Source organism: Mercenaria mercenaria, chromosome 18 (assembly GCF_021730395.1).
Source record: "Mercenaria mercenaria strain notata chromosome 18, MADL_Memer_1, whole genome shotgun sequence".
NCBI classification, from domain to species: domain Eukaryota; kingdom Metazoa; phylum Mollusca; class Bivalvia; order Venerida; family Veneridae; genus Mercenaria; species Mercenaria mercenaria.
This window is the reverse complement of record NC_069378.1, coordinates 30,073,982-30,092,053: the sequence shown is the minus strand read 5'-3', so window position 1 is coordinate 30,092,053 and position 18,072 is coordinate 30,073,982. Positions and strand designations below refer to the sequence as shown.

The following is an 18,072-nucleotide window of genomic DNA, read 5'->3' as shown; positions in this document are numbered from 1 at the left end:
TATGTCCCTTCACATTCCAAAAATGCATAAAGGGCCTAAATGTTTGTTTGGCATGTGTCTCAAATAGTCATCAAATATCATAGGATTGTTAGTCAGCATGTGAATGAGTGCACCATATATGAGCCACGCAATGAGAAAACCAACATAGTGCATTTGCGACCAGCATGGATCCTGACCAGACTGCGCATCCGCGCAGTCTGGTCAGGATCCATGCTGTTCGCTTTCAAAACCTATTGCAATTAGAGAAACCATTAGCAAACAGCATGGATCCCGACAAGACTTTGCGCAGGCTGGTCTGCGTCAAATGCACTGTGTTGGTTTTCTCATGGCGCAGCTCATATATTTTATTAGTAACATTAGAGTAATGACCCTAATATGTATAAAAACTGTGTTGCACATATCTCGAAAAGTTCTTGACCGAGAGTTATGAGACCATATAGAAATATAATTTTGCATGGTACAGTTTTAATTTGGGATTTACCCCTTTCCAAACCACCAAAAAAGAAAAAAATCAATTGTTAACTCTTTCAGTTTCTTTTATCTTCTGTTTCTTGGATGATGTTTTGTAGTATCCACACCGCCCCCCACCCACATGACTCGCACCCCACCCAAGCTTATATGAAAGTTTATATAGTATTGCATATCTAACCATAACACTATAGTGACAGGTAGGTGGAGTACCAGTGTCCTATGGACACACATCCAGTTGAAGTTTGGTAAGTTCTGCCCAATTTTACAAAGTATTTCAAGAAAATGTGATTATGCAATGTTTGCAGTCTGTAATACACATGGTAAGGTTAAGCAGTATGTCACCTAATCACAGAAATGTTTTTCACAGATTTTATTGGTAAAGGAACAACATTTTTACCAAGAATCTACCATTTTACCTTACTGTCCTGTAGCATTGGATACTTAAAATATTCTCAGAAGTTGTCCCCCTTTATAAAAGAATACCATTTGTAAAGAAATAAAAGTAAATTATTCAAAATAATGTTTAACCTAGTTATGTGAAGTTTAAGCACTGGGACATTATTGCAATTGCATCAAAACAAAGACATGTAAAAGTTCTTTAAAAATGGTGAGTGTTTAAAGGTGTTGAACTGTCCAGAAGTATGGCCTCTACTAGTCCAACAAATTTGATGCAATCCTAGGAAATATTTAGATAACTTTTTCATATGGGCAATATCCCCACTGGCGTCAAACACTCAAAAGACCAATTTCCGATGAAATTTTTATTGCTGCCGACGCTGTGCATGCTATAGGTTTAAATGCCGATTATGTCACGAATTGGCCATAAATACAAATAAAACTTACATGTATCAAAAGGGGATTCAATTCCTCATTGATTTATGTAAAAATTATCAAATAATATCCGAAAATTACAAATTTTCTGGTGACTTAAACCTATGTATGTACTGTACCCAATTAATGTCCTACCGTGTCTACACGGCAATATGCGTAAGCGATAAAACCAATAACTTTACATGACTGTATACTGTGATTTATCCTCCATGATTTTGCTCCTTCAAGTTTTGACATTTAGATTGCCCTGTCACAAATGTAAAACAATCTGAATGTCAAATTATTCTGACTAGCCCCCTACATGCAGTCCCTTTCCAGAATTCAATACATATGTGAGCAAATTGATGATGCTTTTGTAGACTTATATTATATGTTTTATATGCTGTTTAATTTTCATGTAAAAACAACTCTTTCTGTTCAACTGGTACAACTGGCTGCCAGAGCTAAACATAAGAATAGAACCTTTAAACAACTTCTTCTCATGAACTGCTTGATGGCTCATCATCAAATGTAGTCGGTAACACCCTTGTATGAGCCTCTAAAGTTTGCTCAAATGGTTATCCAAGACTGTGTTTTCAGGCCATCGCAGAAAAAAATAAAACATAAAATAACTTAGAATAAACCGGTGTTCACCAAACTTGTTGAAGGACAATAATTCTACATAGGTGCTTGCTGGTGTCTGAAACTATTCTTGGGAGGGTTCCTACTCCCCCTAAAAGACGGGGAATGTCACCAGTATAATAACAGTGGTTGTTGGCACATTGCTTTAAAACTGATGAAACATTAAATATCATGCCTTAGTCTAGTCCGATTTTGCAGATATGAGCCGTGCCATGAGAAAACCAACATAGTGGGTATGCGACCAGCATGGATCCAGACCAGCCTGCGCATCCGCGCAGTCTGGTCAGGCTCCATGCTGTTCGCTTTTAAAGCCTATTGGAATTGGAGAAACTATTAGCGAACAGCATGGATCCTGACCAGACTGCGCGGATGCGCAGGCTGGTCTGGATCCGTGCTGGTCGCATACCCACTATGTTGGTTTTCCCATGGCACGGCTCATATATGCTTATTTAAGAAGTTACGAGCATTTTGTTAGTATTTGGTCCAACATACTTTTTTAACATATTTAGGGTATGCTGAATCCAAAAATATATGTTGGCCATCTGGCAAATGCCTCTGAAAGGGTTTAAAATAGGGGCAAAAATGACCACTGTTTTTACAATTTTTATTTCCATTGATATTATTTTATGATACAAATGTTTATCTTTAGATATGTTTGAAAATATTGTTTCATATTTTAGTATAATTGAGTTAATATTTATCAGTAAACTATTTTACAAGTTAAAAATTTGTACTTCAGGGGCTCAAAAAGGGGAATTTGAAGACATTTTAATTTTTTAGAAATATTCAACGTCATTCATAGAATAGAAAAAAAAATGAGAATAAGTATAAGATTAAAAGATTAAAAGCTTCTGCTGGAATTTTGTCAAAAAGAAAATAATACTTTTGATGAAATGCATTTTTTAGAAAAATCATTTAAGACAAAAATAATGGAGAAATTAAAACTTTTAAAAATTAGCATAACATTGTCTTTAATAGAGAAAAGAATAACATGTATAACATTATGTAATCCTTGTAAAATTTTATTGAACAATAAACTTTTTAATACCTAAGCATCATAATAATTGGTGAAAATTAAGTGTGACAGGGATTAAGATTATGGCTAATGTGAACTTAATTAATATAAACAATCCAGGTCTCTGTTACAATAATAATCTGAGTCTGATCATGTTATTGTAAAGTCCTTATCTAAACACTCTGGAATGCTTTACCTGTTAATTAATCTACATTAATTCTGACAAGGACACACTCTTTTGTGGTCATTACGGTTTTAGAGGTGTCAAGAATACCTCATGGAATCACTGCGTTTTGCAGGATATTTTGCAGGTAGGAAAAATTTATACGTATTTTTCCTATAAAATTTTAGAAATGCTTTGTTTCATATGCATCGTTAAATTTTGATATTTGGTGAAATTGCATTTATTTTAACTTTTAATATTTGTGATACGTTTAGTAAAAAGTATCTGTTAAAGCTAGCTTTATATACAAGCAAGAGCCCTTGATATGGCATTCCATCTATTTCGGAATAATGCAGATACTCGTCCAACCTGGTCATCTTTCAACCAGTCTATCTGTAGAACTGACTCAAATATGACAAAAGTTGGATACATGCCGATTATACAAGCACCAGCCCATGATATCGACACATTAAACACTGTTGTTCAGAAGTGTATGCATATATCAGAAAGACTGGGGCAGTCACATACAGTTATAACTGTAGGCCAGGCTCTTTACTTTAAGCTTATGGATTTGAAATGGGCAGTGCCTGCATACAGGGACAAGCTTATACCTAGAATGGGTGGTTTGCATATATCAATGAACTATCTGAAAGTAATAGGTGAGCATATGAAAGGGTCAGGTTTACATGAAATATGGGTTGAATCCAATATTCTGGGTCCTATAGCCGCATATCAGGTCTTGGCAGAAAAGCACTACAACAGAGGAATGAGGGCTCACAAGATAACAACACAGGCTCTCTGGACATTGTTTCTTCCACAATTACTGACTTACATTGAAGAAAGAGACATTAACTTGCATGGGAAATTAATGGAAGTGAAGTATTCTGGGAGCGTAGAAAATCTTGTAGCTGAATTGCAAAATGACAACTTCAGAAGCCACCTTGACGATTTTGTTAAGAATGATCAAAATCCTAACTACCAGTTTTGGTGGGCATACCTGGAAATGGTTTCAGTGCTTCTGATGTTCACGCGAGCTGTAAGGGATGGTCTTTGGGATCTATACCTATATGCGTTTCAGTGCATGTTCCCTTTATTTCATAGGTATGATCATATGAATTATGCACGTTGGGGAACTGTCTATCTGGCAGATGCACATCAGCTTCCTCAAGAAGTGTTGCAAGAGTTCAGAAATGGCAACTTTGTTGTTAAGAGGTCAAACTCAAAATTCAATCAGGTGGATCCTGATCAAAGTCAAGAATGGCTGAATTCAACTGGGAAGAAAGGTGGAGGAATAATTGGTATATCAAGAACCCCTACAGCTTGACTAGATGGTCTTTATCGTACAACCTGAGGTCTCATATAAGCCTTCTTTCCAAGTGTATGTAAAAAGTCAATGACGAAGACATACTTGTGCATAAGGAAAAATCAAAGAGCAGGCAAGCTGTGGACCAGCAAGCTGAAGAAGCAGTTCTAAATGTATTACAAAGATATAATGTGGCTGATCCACATCTGCAAGGTGAAAGTTTGCTGAATGTAGCAACTAAAGACATAGTAACTGATACCATAGAAAAGTCTCTACTGTCTGCCCTGCAATTTGGCCAGGAAAAACTTGATTGTTTTGTAAGAGAGAGACTACAGTTTGAAAACAGTGATAATGTATCAAAAGTTCAGCTACGTGATACAATCAAAAAGAATAATCCATCTACATTTGCTTCTTTGTACATCAGTGATAAAGCATCGAAGTCAACAGTTGAAAAGGGCAAAATATTAAGAGCAGATCGAAATACACTACATCGTTTAGTGACAGCATATAAGGCAGGCAAAGATGTTAATATGGAGGAAATACTAAAACATGAACTGTTGCCAGTTCCAGTTTCCATTTCCGAAACCAATGGAACTCTCAAAACGGGCAAACAATCCGTATTGCTGGATGAGCTTGTCAAGGATATTGAGTTGAGTGACCGAATAAACATACAAGGAAAGTCTGCATATATTGTCGATGGCCAAGCTTTAGTACAAAGTCTGAAAATAGGAGAAACAACATTTGGTCAGTATGCTGATTTATTTGTTGCTGCAGTTTTAAACAAAGGAAAAAAGTATGAAAGAATAGATGTAGTGTTTGACCGATATAGGCATCACTCAATAAAATCAAACACCAGGAAACAACGCACAAGGACATATCAACCAGTGAGGAGAGTAATTGAAAGTAGGGATGTACCGTTACCAAAAGTCTGGAGTAACTTTTTAGCACTTCCTGCAAATAAAGTTGACCTGGCTAGATTTTTATCAGAGGAGCTGATCATGCAAGCCCCTACTGAAAAGACATTGGTTGTTGGTGGTGGCTTTCAGGAAGAAGACATTGTTGAAAGCAATGTCAGTGACCTAAATTTGGATGAATTAAAGGCTAAACATGAGGAAGCTGACACAAGAATTATTCTTCATGCTGTTCACTGCAGTAAACGATCAAGTTTCAACACTGTTGTTGTTTCTGCCAGAGACACTGATGTATTTTTAGCTCGACTATTCGAAGAATAGTCTAGCTATTCTACTCACCCTGGCGTCGGCGTCGGCGTCACACCTTGGTTAAGTTTTTGCATGCAAGTACATACAGCCATCAATTAAAGGCATATAGCTTTGAAACTTATTTTTTCTTTTTCTAGGTCAATTACCAACCTCTCTGGGTCAAGTCCCATAACTCTGACATGTATTTTGGGCAAATTATGCCCCCTTTTGTACTTAGAAAATTTTGGTTAAAGTTTTACATGCAAGTTACTATCTCCAAAACTAATGCAGATATTGATTTGAAACTTCACATTTTTTTCTTCTGGGTTATAAAACTAGTTGATAGCAGCAAGTCCCATAACTCTGACCTTCATTTTGGCCAAATTATGCCCCCTTTTGGACTTAGAAAATTCTGGTTAAAGTTTTGCGTGCAAGTACATACAGCTATTTCTAAAAGGCATATAGATTTGAAACTTATTTTTTCTTTTTCTAGATCAATTACTAACCTCACTGGGTCAAGTCCCATAACTCTGACATGTATTTTGAGCAAATTATGCCCCCTTTTAGACTTAGAAAATTTTGGTTAAAGTTTTACATGCAAGTCATTATCTCCAAAACTAATGCAGATATTGATTTGAAACTTCACATATGTCTTCGGGGTTATAAAACTAGTTGATAGCATCAAGTCCCATAACTCTGACTTTCATTTTTGCCAAATTATGCCCCCTTTTGGACTTAGCAAATTCTGGTTAAAGTTTTGCGTGCAAGTACATATAGCTATTACTAAAAGGCATATAGATATGAAACTTATTTTTTCTTTTTCTAGATCAATTACTAACCTCACTGGATCAAGTCCCATAACTCTTACATGTATTTTGAGCAAATTATTCCCCTTTTTGGACTTAGAAAATCCTGGTTAAAGTTTTGCGTGCAAGTACATACAGCAATTACTAAAAGGCATATGGATTTGAAACTTATTTTTTCTTTTTCTAGATCAATTACCAACCTCACTGGGTCAAGTCCCATAACTCTGGCATGTATTTTGGGCAAATTATGCCCCCTTTTGGACTTTGAAAATTCTGGTTAAAGTTTTACATGCGAGTTTCTATCTCCAAAACTAATGCAGATATTGAACTGAAGCTTCACATGTGCCTTCGGGGTTATAAAACTAGTTGATAGCAGCAAGTCCCATAACTGACATTTTGGTCAAATTTTGTCCCCTTTTGAACTTAAAACTCTTTTGATATTTAACCTTTTTGGGTAATATTTTCCTGCTTCTGGGACAATATTTCGAATAATCGAGCTTGGCTGTCTTACGGACAGCTCTTGTTGCTCTTACTGTGCCATCTGCAGGAAATAAATACAACAGTATGGATGATGGATGGAACAGCAAAAAAAACGAAAATACATTCAAGTCAACACAGTGTTAGATAAATTATCAATAACTGAAGAGTTACGTAGAAATTTACTTTCCTTCCATGCACTCACTGGCTGTGACACAACATCGTATTTCTGTGGAATCACTAAAAGATCTGCATTTAAGGTCATTATAGGCAATGCAAAACTGATAGAAGGTCTCGGATATGGACAACTGTCTGATGAAGTAATGAAAAACTGTGAATACTTTATTTGCAAGATGTATGGCCAAGATACTGTTAGTACTGACAGTGCTCGAAATGTTATGTTTGGCAGGTCTACAAGTCCTGAACACATGCCCCCAACCAGTGATGCTTGCTCATTTCACATTAAAAGAGCTCATTATCAAGCTCTGGTATGGAACCAAGCAACTGTTCCTAATCCAGATCTGCCTGCACCTACTGACATGGGATGGTAGGTGGCAGATGACACACTTAAGCCAGTTCTTCTTACCTGTGATCCGATTCCTCAAGCTTGTATGGAGTTCATTGCTTGCAAGTGTACATCTGGATGTAGGACTCTCAGATGTAGATGTAAAAAGACTGGGCTTTTATGCACAGATATATGTTAATGTGATAAAAGCTTTACCAGCTGTATGAACTCGAGGCAGTAAATTAACATATGAAATGGGACTGTGAACGCATTCCTTAAGGTTCAAATATTTCAATCTATATGATTTTGAAATAATTATATGATAAACAGTTAAACTGTAAACTGATTCAAAACATAAAAAAAATTAGTGTACTGTATCAAAAATAGCTTTGCAAATATAACCAATTTGAGTTGAATAATATAAAAATAATCAAGTTAAAAGTTTTTTTTAAGCTTTTTTTTTCTCTGAACAGAGCACACATTTGGATTAAAAAGTATTTATTTTTGAACAAGAGTGTTGTTTCTTTCATTTGTTACTATGTTACACATCACTTTGATAAAGAAACCCACATATTTCTGGATAATTGTAATAATATTACCCATTCCTATTAGAAATATCATAATTTGGCGGCCATTTTGTTTTCCGCCATTTTAACCTATAAAAAATCATTTGTCAGCTAGCCAATATAAATTTTTGAATTCAGCACACCCAAATTATACTAAAAAAGTATATGGGACCAAATACTAACAAAGAAACCCACATATTTCTGGATAATTGTAATAATATTACCCATTTCTATTAGAAATATCATAATTTGGCGGCCATTTTGTTTTCCGCCATTTTGACCTATAAAAAATCATTTGTCAGATGGCCAACATATATTTTTGAATTCAGCATACCCAAATTATACTAAAAATGTATATGGGACCAAATACTAACAAAATGCCTGTACCTCTCACATTTATTGAAATTTGGACTAGACTACCTTGCACTTTGTGAATTGTGCAATTATTTGTCTGAAGACTCAGTGCTAAATTTCCGTGATGGGATATGAATTTACTTGACTGGAAATCCCAGGAAGCTAACTGAGTGTAATGATGCATTATTAACTGCAGAAACGACATGATTTAATAGTTTTGTCTCTTGTTCAAAGAGAGTAGGCTTCTGTTTTCAGTTTTGCGGACTCCTGATATTGAAATGCATTATATGAAAATGTGTTAATATGGGCTCAAACTGGTTCTTGTCAAATTTAAAAAAAAAAATGTTATCTTAATTATATGTAATAAGAAGAGAGACATTTGAAAGTTCACATTCTCAGATTCTTAATTGTCTCTGCCTGTCTCTTTCCCTTCCCCCAAATTTCAGTTGTAAATAAAAGCATAATGTTTTCTGGCTTTTCAAAAATTTATGTCCTTTTCATGCACAAAATTATTGAATAGATCTACAACATAACAAAAATTATAAGAGGCGAACCTTTTTATGTATGCACAGATGTTCAACTAAGTTGGCATGGACCTTCAGCATAGCGAGACTGAGTGTCATCTGCAAGACCAAGAGGTCTATTTCTAAGATCAAGGTCACACTAGAGGTCAAAGACTTTACTCGTCTGTGACATTTGTAAACATGTGGGGATTTTCAAATAACTTGCATTCTCATGGTTCTGGAGTGGTCAAGGGAGCCAAAAAACTGTGCATTACATGCAGGGATTTATGGTATTTCAGGTGATTATTCTTGTGCAATTCTTTCACTATAAGTTGACATCTCTTTTTTTTTTGGTTGGAAATTATGTCGCACCGACACATGATAGGTCATATGGCAACTTTCCAGCTTCCATGGTGGAGAAAGACCCCAGGTGCCCCTCCGTGCATTATTTCATCACGAGCGGGCACCTGGGTAGAACCACCGACCTTCCGTAAGCCAGCTGGATGGCTTCCTCACATGAAGAATTCAACGCCCCAAGTGAGGCTCGAACCAACATCAATGAGGGGCAAGTGATTTGAAGTCAGCGACCTTAACCACTCGGCCACGGAGGCCCCCGACATGTCTCTTACTCTTCTCTACACTTAGGTCCTAGCTCAAGGTGCTGTTGCCAAAAGGACCCACACTTCTGTGTCCTGAAATGTGTCCTATAGACACATTTCTGGTCTATAAAAAAGGAACAAAATTTAATGTACTTCCAAATGATGGTCCTGTTGAATGACAGTTAACCTTACTTCCTTGTGAACGACCTCAGTAGTTAGTGGTCAAGTGCAGGAGGTTGTGGGTTCTCTCCCTGGCCGTGTCATACTTAAGACGTGAAAAATGGTAGTGGTAGCTTTCTCCCTCATACAAGGATAGTACTTGTTAGCACGGTGTCAGTATAATGTTACTGGTTACACGTATCATGTTGTGTGTCTGAAGGGTGATATTCCAGTGAGGCAGCACTATAAAACTGGACATCCTGTTCCGCGCTTCAAGTAGACACCGTCACTTACATAGCTGAAAAGATGCTAAACTCTCACAAGTCCATTCAGATGGTCATCGCATGTATAGCTTACTATTTGTGTAACGTTTCAGTGCCACACAAATCCCGTCAGTGAAAAGCTAGCTCATCACCAAAGGTGATTTAATGTGCATATATACTGTCATCTTACTCCAATGACAATTGACAGGTTTACAAATTTGCATATTAATGGAATTACTTCCCTTTATGCATTCAGTAATCGTTACATTACTTTCCCCTCCGAGAAATCTCGTCCCGAGATTTGGCCTAGGAAATACATGGGTAAGGCAACTCCAGTCCGGCAGTTGACTTCATCCCACCGCTGCCACCAAAAACTTCTGTCACGTGTACCGAGCGTAACTAATTATTAAACTGTATTTATATATAATTTTCCTTAAGCTATCTGCTTTTGATTAGTATAAAAGTTGTATAAATAATTTTCCTTAAGCTGCCTTGCTTCTAATTGGTTAAACCAATGATTTGTAAATGATTGTTTGAAACATAATTAACTAAAAATCAAGCAGATAATCAATTCAATTTATGATCCTTCTTGTTCACTTACTGGTATCAAACAACCTAGATTTCTGTCCTTTAAGGTAGGACAACTCTAATGGACAATATTCCAAACTTAATTCAAAATGTGTTTTTTATTATCTATATCATACCACTGAATTGTTTTTAAAATATTAGGACACCTTTCCAGGTGAATAAAAAAAATTTTCTTAAAAATTCCATCCCACCCCATGTTTTCACTTTTACTCAAAATCATCTGACCCCTAGGGTAAATAAAATGGCCATAAATTACTTATATTAAGCAATATAATACTAAATCTGGAGTTTATCGACCAAGAAGTGTTGTATGTTTGCAAATAAGATGATTTAAATGTTTATTTGCAAGACATTTCTTCTAAATTTGCATTTACCCATGACAATATGTGCAAACTCAAAAGCACTTTATTCCGCGGCAAAATGTCGTGACGACACTAAAAGTATGATTTTTTCGGCAATAATATGATTATTCCAAAACAAATTAATGCTTATTTTTTATAATTGACCTATTCCTTAGGTAAATAAACCATATTTGAAAACTTTGCCCGTCTATTATTGAAAAAATACCAATGGGAAGTTGGACAGATGGAAATATTTTCATCACTTTATTTCCACTACATACATATCGACAGCTGCCTATAACGATCAGAATCTATGTATTATTGACATTTTTACAACTTGTTTGGAGTCTATAACAATACAAACACATGTGAATACATTTACTAGTTGGTTTAACCATTTTAATGTAAAATAATAAGGTATCATTAGGTATTTGATACCACCAAAAAGTAAATTTGCCAAGACAAAATTTGAGTAATAATATATCTTACGCATTGCATAAATATTTTCTGGTAAATACATTGTATGATGTTTTATAGATAAGAACATTGCAATAAATATAGAATACCTATATTGTTATTTCCTTAATTATCACTGTGACAAATATAATGTACATAAAACATTTTTGTCCCTGAACAGTCATTATACCAGTGTATAAAAATCTAGTGATTTTCAAAATATTTAGCAATTTGTGGTACAATCTCTTCCAACACTTTCTTATTGTTAGAGACTCTTGGTAAGCCTTCTGAGTTCTTTGAAATAAACACATCTTTTAAAGCATCTTCCCCACCTCTGGTATGCAACAGTTTTAAGTGATTTATATTCAGACCAGACCCAGCAATGTTTTCAGCGGTAGTTTTTCTTTATCACACCTGAATAAATCAACGGATTCAATGATGGCAAATAGAGTGTTTTAGATTTGTTAAAAGGCATGTTAATAGCAACTGCTGACTGAGTAAAACTATGAGCCATTAAATCACTACTTGGTAGGTTCACAAACTTGATTAATTTCCCAAGGGCTACCACATCATCCATGGCATTGTGTGCATCGTATGTTTCACCAAGTAAGGATGACACAAGGTCTACTTGTTTCAGTTGATGTGTTCAGATAAAGCTTTCGAAACACTGACATGGAGTCAATGAATGCACATTCTGATAACTTATCCTGAGCTCCAATGTTCTTTAATGTAGGCACAAGAATGGGAAAGTCAAATCTGCGACTATTGTGAGCTACTAAACATACACCTTTGAATTTGGATATATCCAATTAACAAATTCATCCATAGCAGTTTTTATAGACACTGATTGCACTTTTGTTCCATTTACTGTCACTTCCTCATTATATTAAATGATATGCCAGTAACAGTTGTTGCAGCCGTAGAAATGGGAACTGTTGGTTTAACATATGTACTGAACTGCTCTCCTGACTGTTACTCCACTGCAGCAATCTGTGTAATATGCGGAAGCACTCCGTCTTTAACTGCAAAACAATTGAAAAAAAATGTATACATATTCACTTTTTTCAGAAGTAAATGTCCATTCCCCTACTTCACTTGCACAGATTGTCAAAATTTTGGAACTGCTAGTGGGGATTGTACTCTTGTCCCCAGCTTCTCAGACTGACACTTTGGTCGGAAGAGCTATCGGTGACCCTCCATAAGAAAAATTCTGATATGCATTCCCATGTTGATTGTATATATAATAATTTTGTTGATCCTAGCATAAGAAAATAGTTCTTCAATGATAACAATGTTATACCAAATTCAAGCTGTCTGGTAGACTATGTTGTACATACAGCAGACACTAGCAACCATGTGTCTGACACCAAAATACAGAAGTTAATGGACATGATTTCTGAAGTTGTAACAAACTAAACAATTACTCACTCAGGCCTGTTGTTTCCAAGTCCAAAGATATAACAGTTGGGGGTCCTGGTAACTGGACAGGTTTAAAATTACCCCTTGGAATGGAATCTGGAATCTGTTCCACATCTACATTGTCGCTGTGACCAATTCCTGTTATATAAAAGTATAAATGCAAACAAATGTATTCATCTTTTGGTTTTGGTTTCCCTGACAGCTGTCCTAGTAACAAAAGTAGCTGTAAAATTATAATGAATATGGCAGTTATGTTTTAAAATATCCAAGTGTTAAACAACATATATGAGCCGCACCATGAGAAAACCAACATAGTGGCTTTGCGACCAGCATGAAAACAGACCAGCGCCGATCAGGTTCCATGCTGTTCATTTTTGAAGTCTATTGTAATATGGGGAAACGTTAGCGAACAGCATGTATTCTGACTAGACTGCGGATGCGCAGGCTGGTCTGAATCTATGCTGGTCGCAAAAGTCACTATGTTGGTTTTCTCATGGTGTGGCTCATATGTATTTGTAAAGGGGACCATATCATAACATACAAGTTCAATATTACAAGAGCTCAGAACATGAAAATCCCCTTGGTGGAGACAGTAACTGTAAAAGTAGAGCCTCCACATATGAATAAAATGGCAAAGAGTTTTGATTATTGGTCCGTGTATGCTGGTCTACATGTTGACAAATTAACCCTTACCCTGCTAGATCTCTATAATGAACTTGTCCATCTTTAAATTTGGACAGTATCATTAACTGTTAGATGGGAGGATTACCAAAAAATACTGACTGAATAGCGAACAGTGCAGATCTTGATCAGACGCATGGATGTACAGTCTGATCATGATCTGCACTGGGCACAAAGGCAGAATAAATCGTGTCCAGCATGATAAGGGTTAATATCTGTACTGTAAATAAAGAGTCTCCAAAAATCTGAGACTGAAATCTTAACTTTGAGGCATTGTATTTCAAGGTTTTAGAAAATGATTGAAACATGTAAGTACCTGCAACTGTTATCTGGTAAAGAGGCAGTCTCTGGGACATTCTGTTCAACATGTTCAATATAGCTATTCTCATCATCACTCTCAGTATCAGTCCAATCTAGTTCATCATCATGAAGCCTCAACCTATTTTTAAAGAATGCTAGCATTTAAAATTGTATTTAGTACAAATTCATGGCATACTGTGCAATGTAAAATATAATGTATCCTTGCAATAAGAAACACACCGGAAACACTAGCTCTGTTGTTAATTTGAAGATACAGTTAGTCGTAAGTCACCATCTAAGGTTTTGGTTTGAACATTCAGGTAGCCATAAGTCACAGTCTTTGGCTTGAGTGATCTAAAAAATGATATTCTTACTGTGATACAGGAGATGAATCTGGTAGTGGACAAATGCCCAAGTCTTCTATCAAACCACTCATACCAACTTGTGCATCTTGAGACTCTGCATGTGCAATGGTCCTGTAGAATTAATTTGAATTATAAAAACAACTGAGAAATATCAAATATTGTTACTGACTTCTATTTTGTAGTCCATAGACTCAAACTATTGCAAAATTTAATGGACTGGCACTTTCCACACATTTTTGAAAAATTACGTTCAATTAGGTGGAATCTATTTTGTATTTTATCAAAATCACAGCTTTGGACTCCTGGTTCTAAAAATGTAGAAAAAAACTTGGTTATCAGAGATTAACTGATTGATTTACTGATAGAATTAAGTGCATTTGATATAGAAATCTTTCAAATATCAAGTATACAACCTAAGGCTATGTATCTAACAATAAATAAACATACTCCATTTCATTCTTAAATGCCTCCTCAGCTATGGCTTGTGATGACTCAGCGGAAACTTTTTCCACAACACTTCCTGCCCGAATCTCCATCTTTTTCAAGTTTGCATCTGACACCGTCTTTAGATTTAGTGTAGCTAATATGTTATTTACACGTCTTGGCCCACCCAGTCTATCGATCATTGCTGAAAAGATATTGACAGTTTTTCAAGGAAAGAAATCAAACCATTATAAAATCATATATACAGTATAGTGGACACAACTTGACCCCGACAGCTGACCTTTGTATTATAATACATAATGAGGCAGTCGCCGCCCCTGACTTATCGAACAATACATTGTACCAACTGGTGCACAAACCAGAAACCGGATCTTGTTACAACATTCAGTCATCTGAAACCCACAGGCCATTCGGGCCACTAAGCTTGCAGAATTTACTGGCCCGGATGACTTTCTACTAACCAAAATCTTTGGTTATACATGTGGTGGTACTGTACACATTTACTTACATCTTCATTGCATTCAACATTTTTTTCTCATTTTTTCTTTTCAAAATAAAAGCAAAGAAAATGACAATCCGCAGCTGATTTCATATATTATGACATTTACCCATTTTTTTTGTCACTCCTTGCATACACAGCCATGTAAGAGCAGGCAATTCTAAACAGCAAACGTTAACGGTCAGATGAATGGAATTCCCTTGACATGCTTGATGCATTTTACCGAGGTATAAGCGATAAATGTACAGACAAGATCCAACCAAAATTTTCACTGGTCAAACAAGCCAGTCGTTTGGAAATTTTCACTGGTCCGACAGAAATTTCACTGGTCACACTCATAGACCATTGGATCTCTGCTTACTTAGAGGACTGCACATTTACATTGATTAATATTTTCTAAATAGTCCACACTGGTACTATGCTGATGTAGCCGAACTAATCCGACGTATACAGTTTGTTTTATATTGTGATGGTCAAACTGTAACAGCTGCAAAAGTCAGAAATTAAAAAGCAGCCGCTCAGAGACAGTAACTACTGAGTAAGCTTGTCTATATGCTGATGTTGATTTATATATTTACAGTTTCACATCTAATGCAAGCATAAAACTTTAAAATGTGACATACCAGTTCCAAGTTTGGTGTTTACTGCAAAGCAAGGCATGCCTGGACCTGCCTGGACGTTCAGCTGTCTGGTGGTATGTCTTTCCGTAGGCAGCACGGTTAATGTATTCACAATCAGGATTTTCACATTTCACATATAAATACCCTCCAAGTCCTTTCTGAAGTTCCCCTTGAATTGTGTTTATTGTCAGTGGCACAGGCCCAAGTTTACACTTTTTACAATATTTAAGATTATCAAGAAGCACTTCCCACTCAACCAGTCTTCTTCCCACTTTCCACGATTCATCTAGATCTAATCCATTATTTTCAACGCGAGTGGTTGTTACATCGTTTCCACATTAATAGTGATCATTATTCAACAATTTCTTGTGTCGACTTATTGGTTTTCTCTTCGAAAATTGACCTTTCTTGTTTCGTGCCATTCCGTTTTCAGAAAACGCTCGTCGCGAAATCCAATTACTTTCGGTTTAAAAATATTTATATTTTCGAATATTATTAAACAAAACTAACTGAAATATTAATCAAACACCACTTTATAATAGTTATGACCAATCAAAATAAAAAATATTGCGTAAATACATATTTTGGGATGAAATCAAATTTTTACCGTAGTTTACCGATGACGAACGGAGTGTTGCGATATTTACCGGGTTTAAAACGACATTAGCCGATCTTTTAAAATTTTGGCGGGAGTTATTAGAGTTGTCCTGCCTTAACCAGCTGTTTCAAACCGTACGTTTCAACACCTTGTCACGAACCACTCGACCTAGAATGAGTATATGGATCGGAAACCCCACAAGTATGAGCATATGCTGCAAGGATGAGGGACTGACCTTTCCACAACCCACCTAGATCCAAACCTTAAAACTTATTCAACCCAAATGTCTCAAACACCAAACAATTTTGTCCTAAACCACTGTTTTAACCCTTGTCTCAAACTATGTTTTAAACCTTGTCTCAGACCTACCAAGATTCAGCACTATAACCTTAAACCATCAGCTTATACTGCGACCCGGACCACTAAAACAATATAGCTATCAAGAGGACCCAGCAAGGATGAGCCTAAGCTGCAAATATGAGGGTGCCTCACCTAAATTATTTATTACCAAAGTCCCAGTAATAATTATGGCTTATTTATTATTTTTCTCCAATTTATCTTCGATCTGCACTCTCCAAATTCTGTCGACGATCTGTCCAAACTGGATGCGCAGTGTGTATTTATATGGCCGTATGACGTCACTCGCCTACGGAAATACCTCTGACTTTTACATAGACTGCCTTATAACAGTACTTTCGAATACCATTTTACCTGTATATACTTACAACTGGCCCTTGTCATTTACATCGAAGTAAGATTACTATTTTCTGATCATATTTAAACAATAAACAACTTACATTTTACAAGGTTTAGCTGGTCACAGCCTTCAATGTTTACTAATTTTTGTTTGTAACAATTCAGCTGAAGAGTACTCGATTAATTAACCGAAACGTATGTAAACACGAAAGGACCAATTTCATGACATTTGTATGTTATTCATTGATTTAGTTTACCTTATTAAGCATGTCCTTTCTCATTATGGAAATGAATAAAAAGAAATTATTAGATTGTGACAAGTCATTTCTTGTAATGGCGATTGTTTCTACTAGCTGTCCTGCTATTGACCTATAAAGAGTTACTTAAAGATTTTCTGTCATGTTTTGAACCAAACTATTATTGAATAATTGCATACTATAAAACAAAAACTGATGGGGGTTGGCAGGAACTGGACTAGCTGTTACAGCAGTAAGGAATTTGTGTTTTTTGTTTTCAGTGGAGGATTGTTTTGAACAAGTCAAAAATTCAGAGAGAGATTGAGTAGGCTGGTTTAAAATTAATTACTGTGTCAGTCACAATTTTTTTCAGTTTTTCAATAGTTTATTGACTAACAGACTGCATTTTTAGCTCGACTATTCGAATAAGTAGAGCTGTCCTACCACGGCGTCGGCGTCACACCTTGGTTAAGTTTTTCGTACCAGTCCACATTTTGACAAAGTCTTTTGAGATAAAGCTTTGAAACTTTCAACACTTGTTTACCATCACCATGGCCAGTTATAGGCAAGAGCACATAACTCCATCAAGGATTTTGGCTGAATTATGGCCCCTTTTGACTTAGAAATCATGGTTAAGTTTTTCGTACCAGTTCATATGTTGACAAAGTCTTCTAAGATAAAGCTTTGAAACTTTCAACACTTCTTTACCATCACCATGGCCAGTTATAGGCAAGAGTAAATAACTCCGTCAAGGATTTTGGCTGAATTATGGCCCCTTTCGACGTAGAAATCTTGGTTAAGTTTTTCGTACCAGTTCGTATTTTGACAAAGTCTTTTGAGATAAAGCTTTGAAACTTTCAACACTTGTTTATCATCACCATGTCCAGTTATAGGCAAGAGCACATAACTCCATCAAGGATTTTGGCTTAATTATGGCCCTTTTTGACTTAGAAATCTCGGTTAATATTTCGTACCAGTTCATATTTTGACAAAG

General features: G+C 36.0%; 2 protein-coding genes across 2 annotated transcripts in view; one reads left to right on the top strand and one right to left on the bottom strand.

Moving 5' to 3' along the window:
• Positions 1 to 18,072, top strand: part of LOC123539176 (dual specificity calcium/calmodulin-dependent 3',5'-cyclic nucleotide phosphodiesterase 1C-like) — a 423,427-nt gene that overhangs the window by 370,256 nt on the left and 35,099 nt on the right. The window lies entirely within an intron of this gene.
• On the bottom strand, positions 11,138 to 16,134 carry LOC123564961 (uncharacterized). Its single transcript, XM_053530435.1, has 6 exons — positions 15,552 to 16,134; positions 14,433 to 14,613; positions 13,995 to 14,096; positions 13,637 to 13,759; positions 12,649 to 12,777; positions 11,138 to 12,242 (listed from the first exon to the last, which is right to left on the bottom strand). Exons 1-5 carry the CDS (start codon positions 15,586 to 15,588, stop codon positions 12,717 to 12,719), a joined length of 504 nt encoding a protein of 167 aa, XP_053386410.1. The 5' UTR covers positions 15,589 to 16,134; the 3' UTR covers positions 11,138 to 12,242; positions 12,649 to 12,716.

Excerpts from the sequence above, each read along its gene's own strand:
- LOC123564961 (XM_053530435.1), bottom strand. The coding sequence starts at position 15,588 with ATGCCTTGCTTTGCAGTAAACACCAAACTTGGAACTG. Across the intron at positions 14,614-15,551 it reads AAACACCAAACTTGGAACTG|CAATGATCGATAGACTGGGT; the intron begins GTATGTCACATT and ends ATATCTTTTCAG. Across the intron at positions 13,760-13,994 it reads GATTCATCTCCTGTATCACA|GTTGAGGCTTCATGATGATG; the intron begins GTAAGAATATCA and ends CTTTAAAAATAG.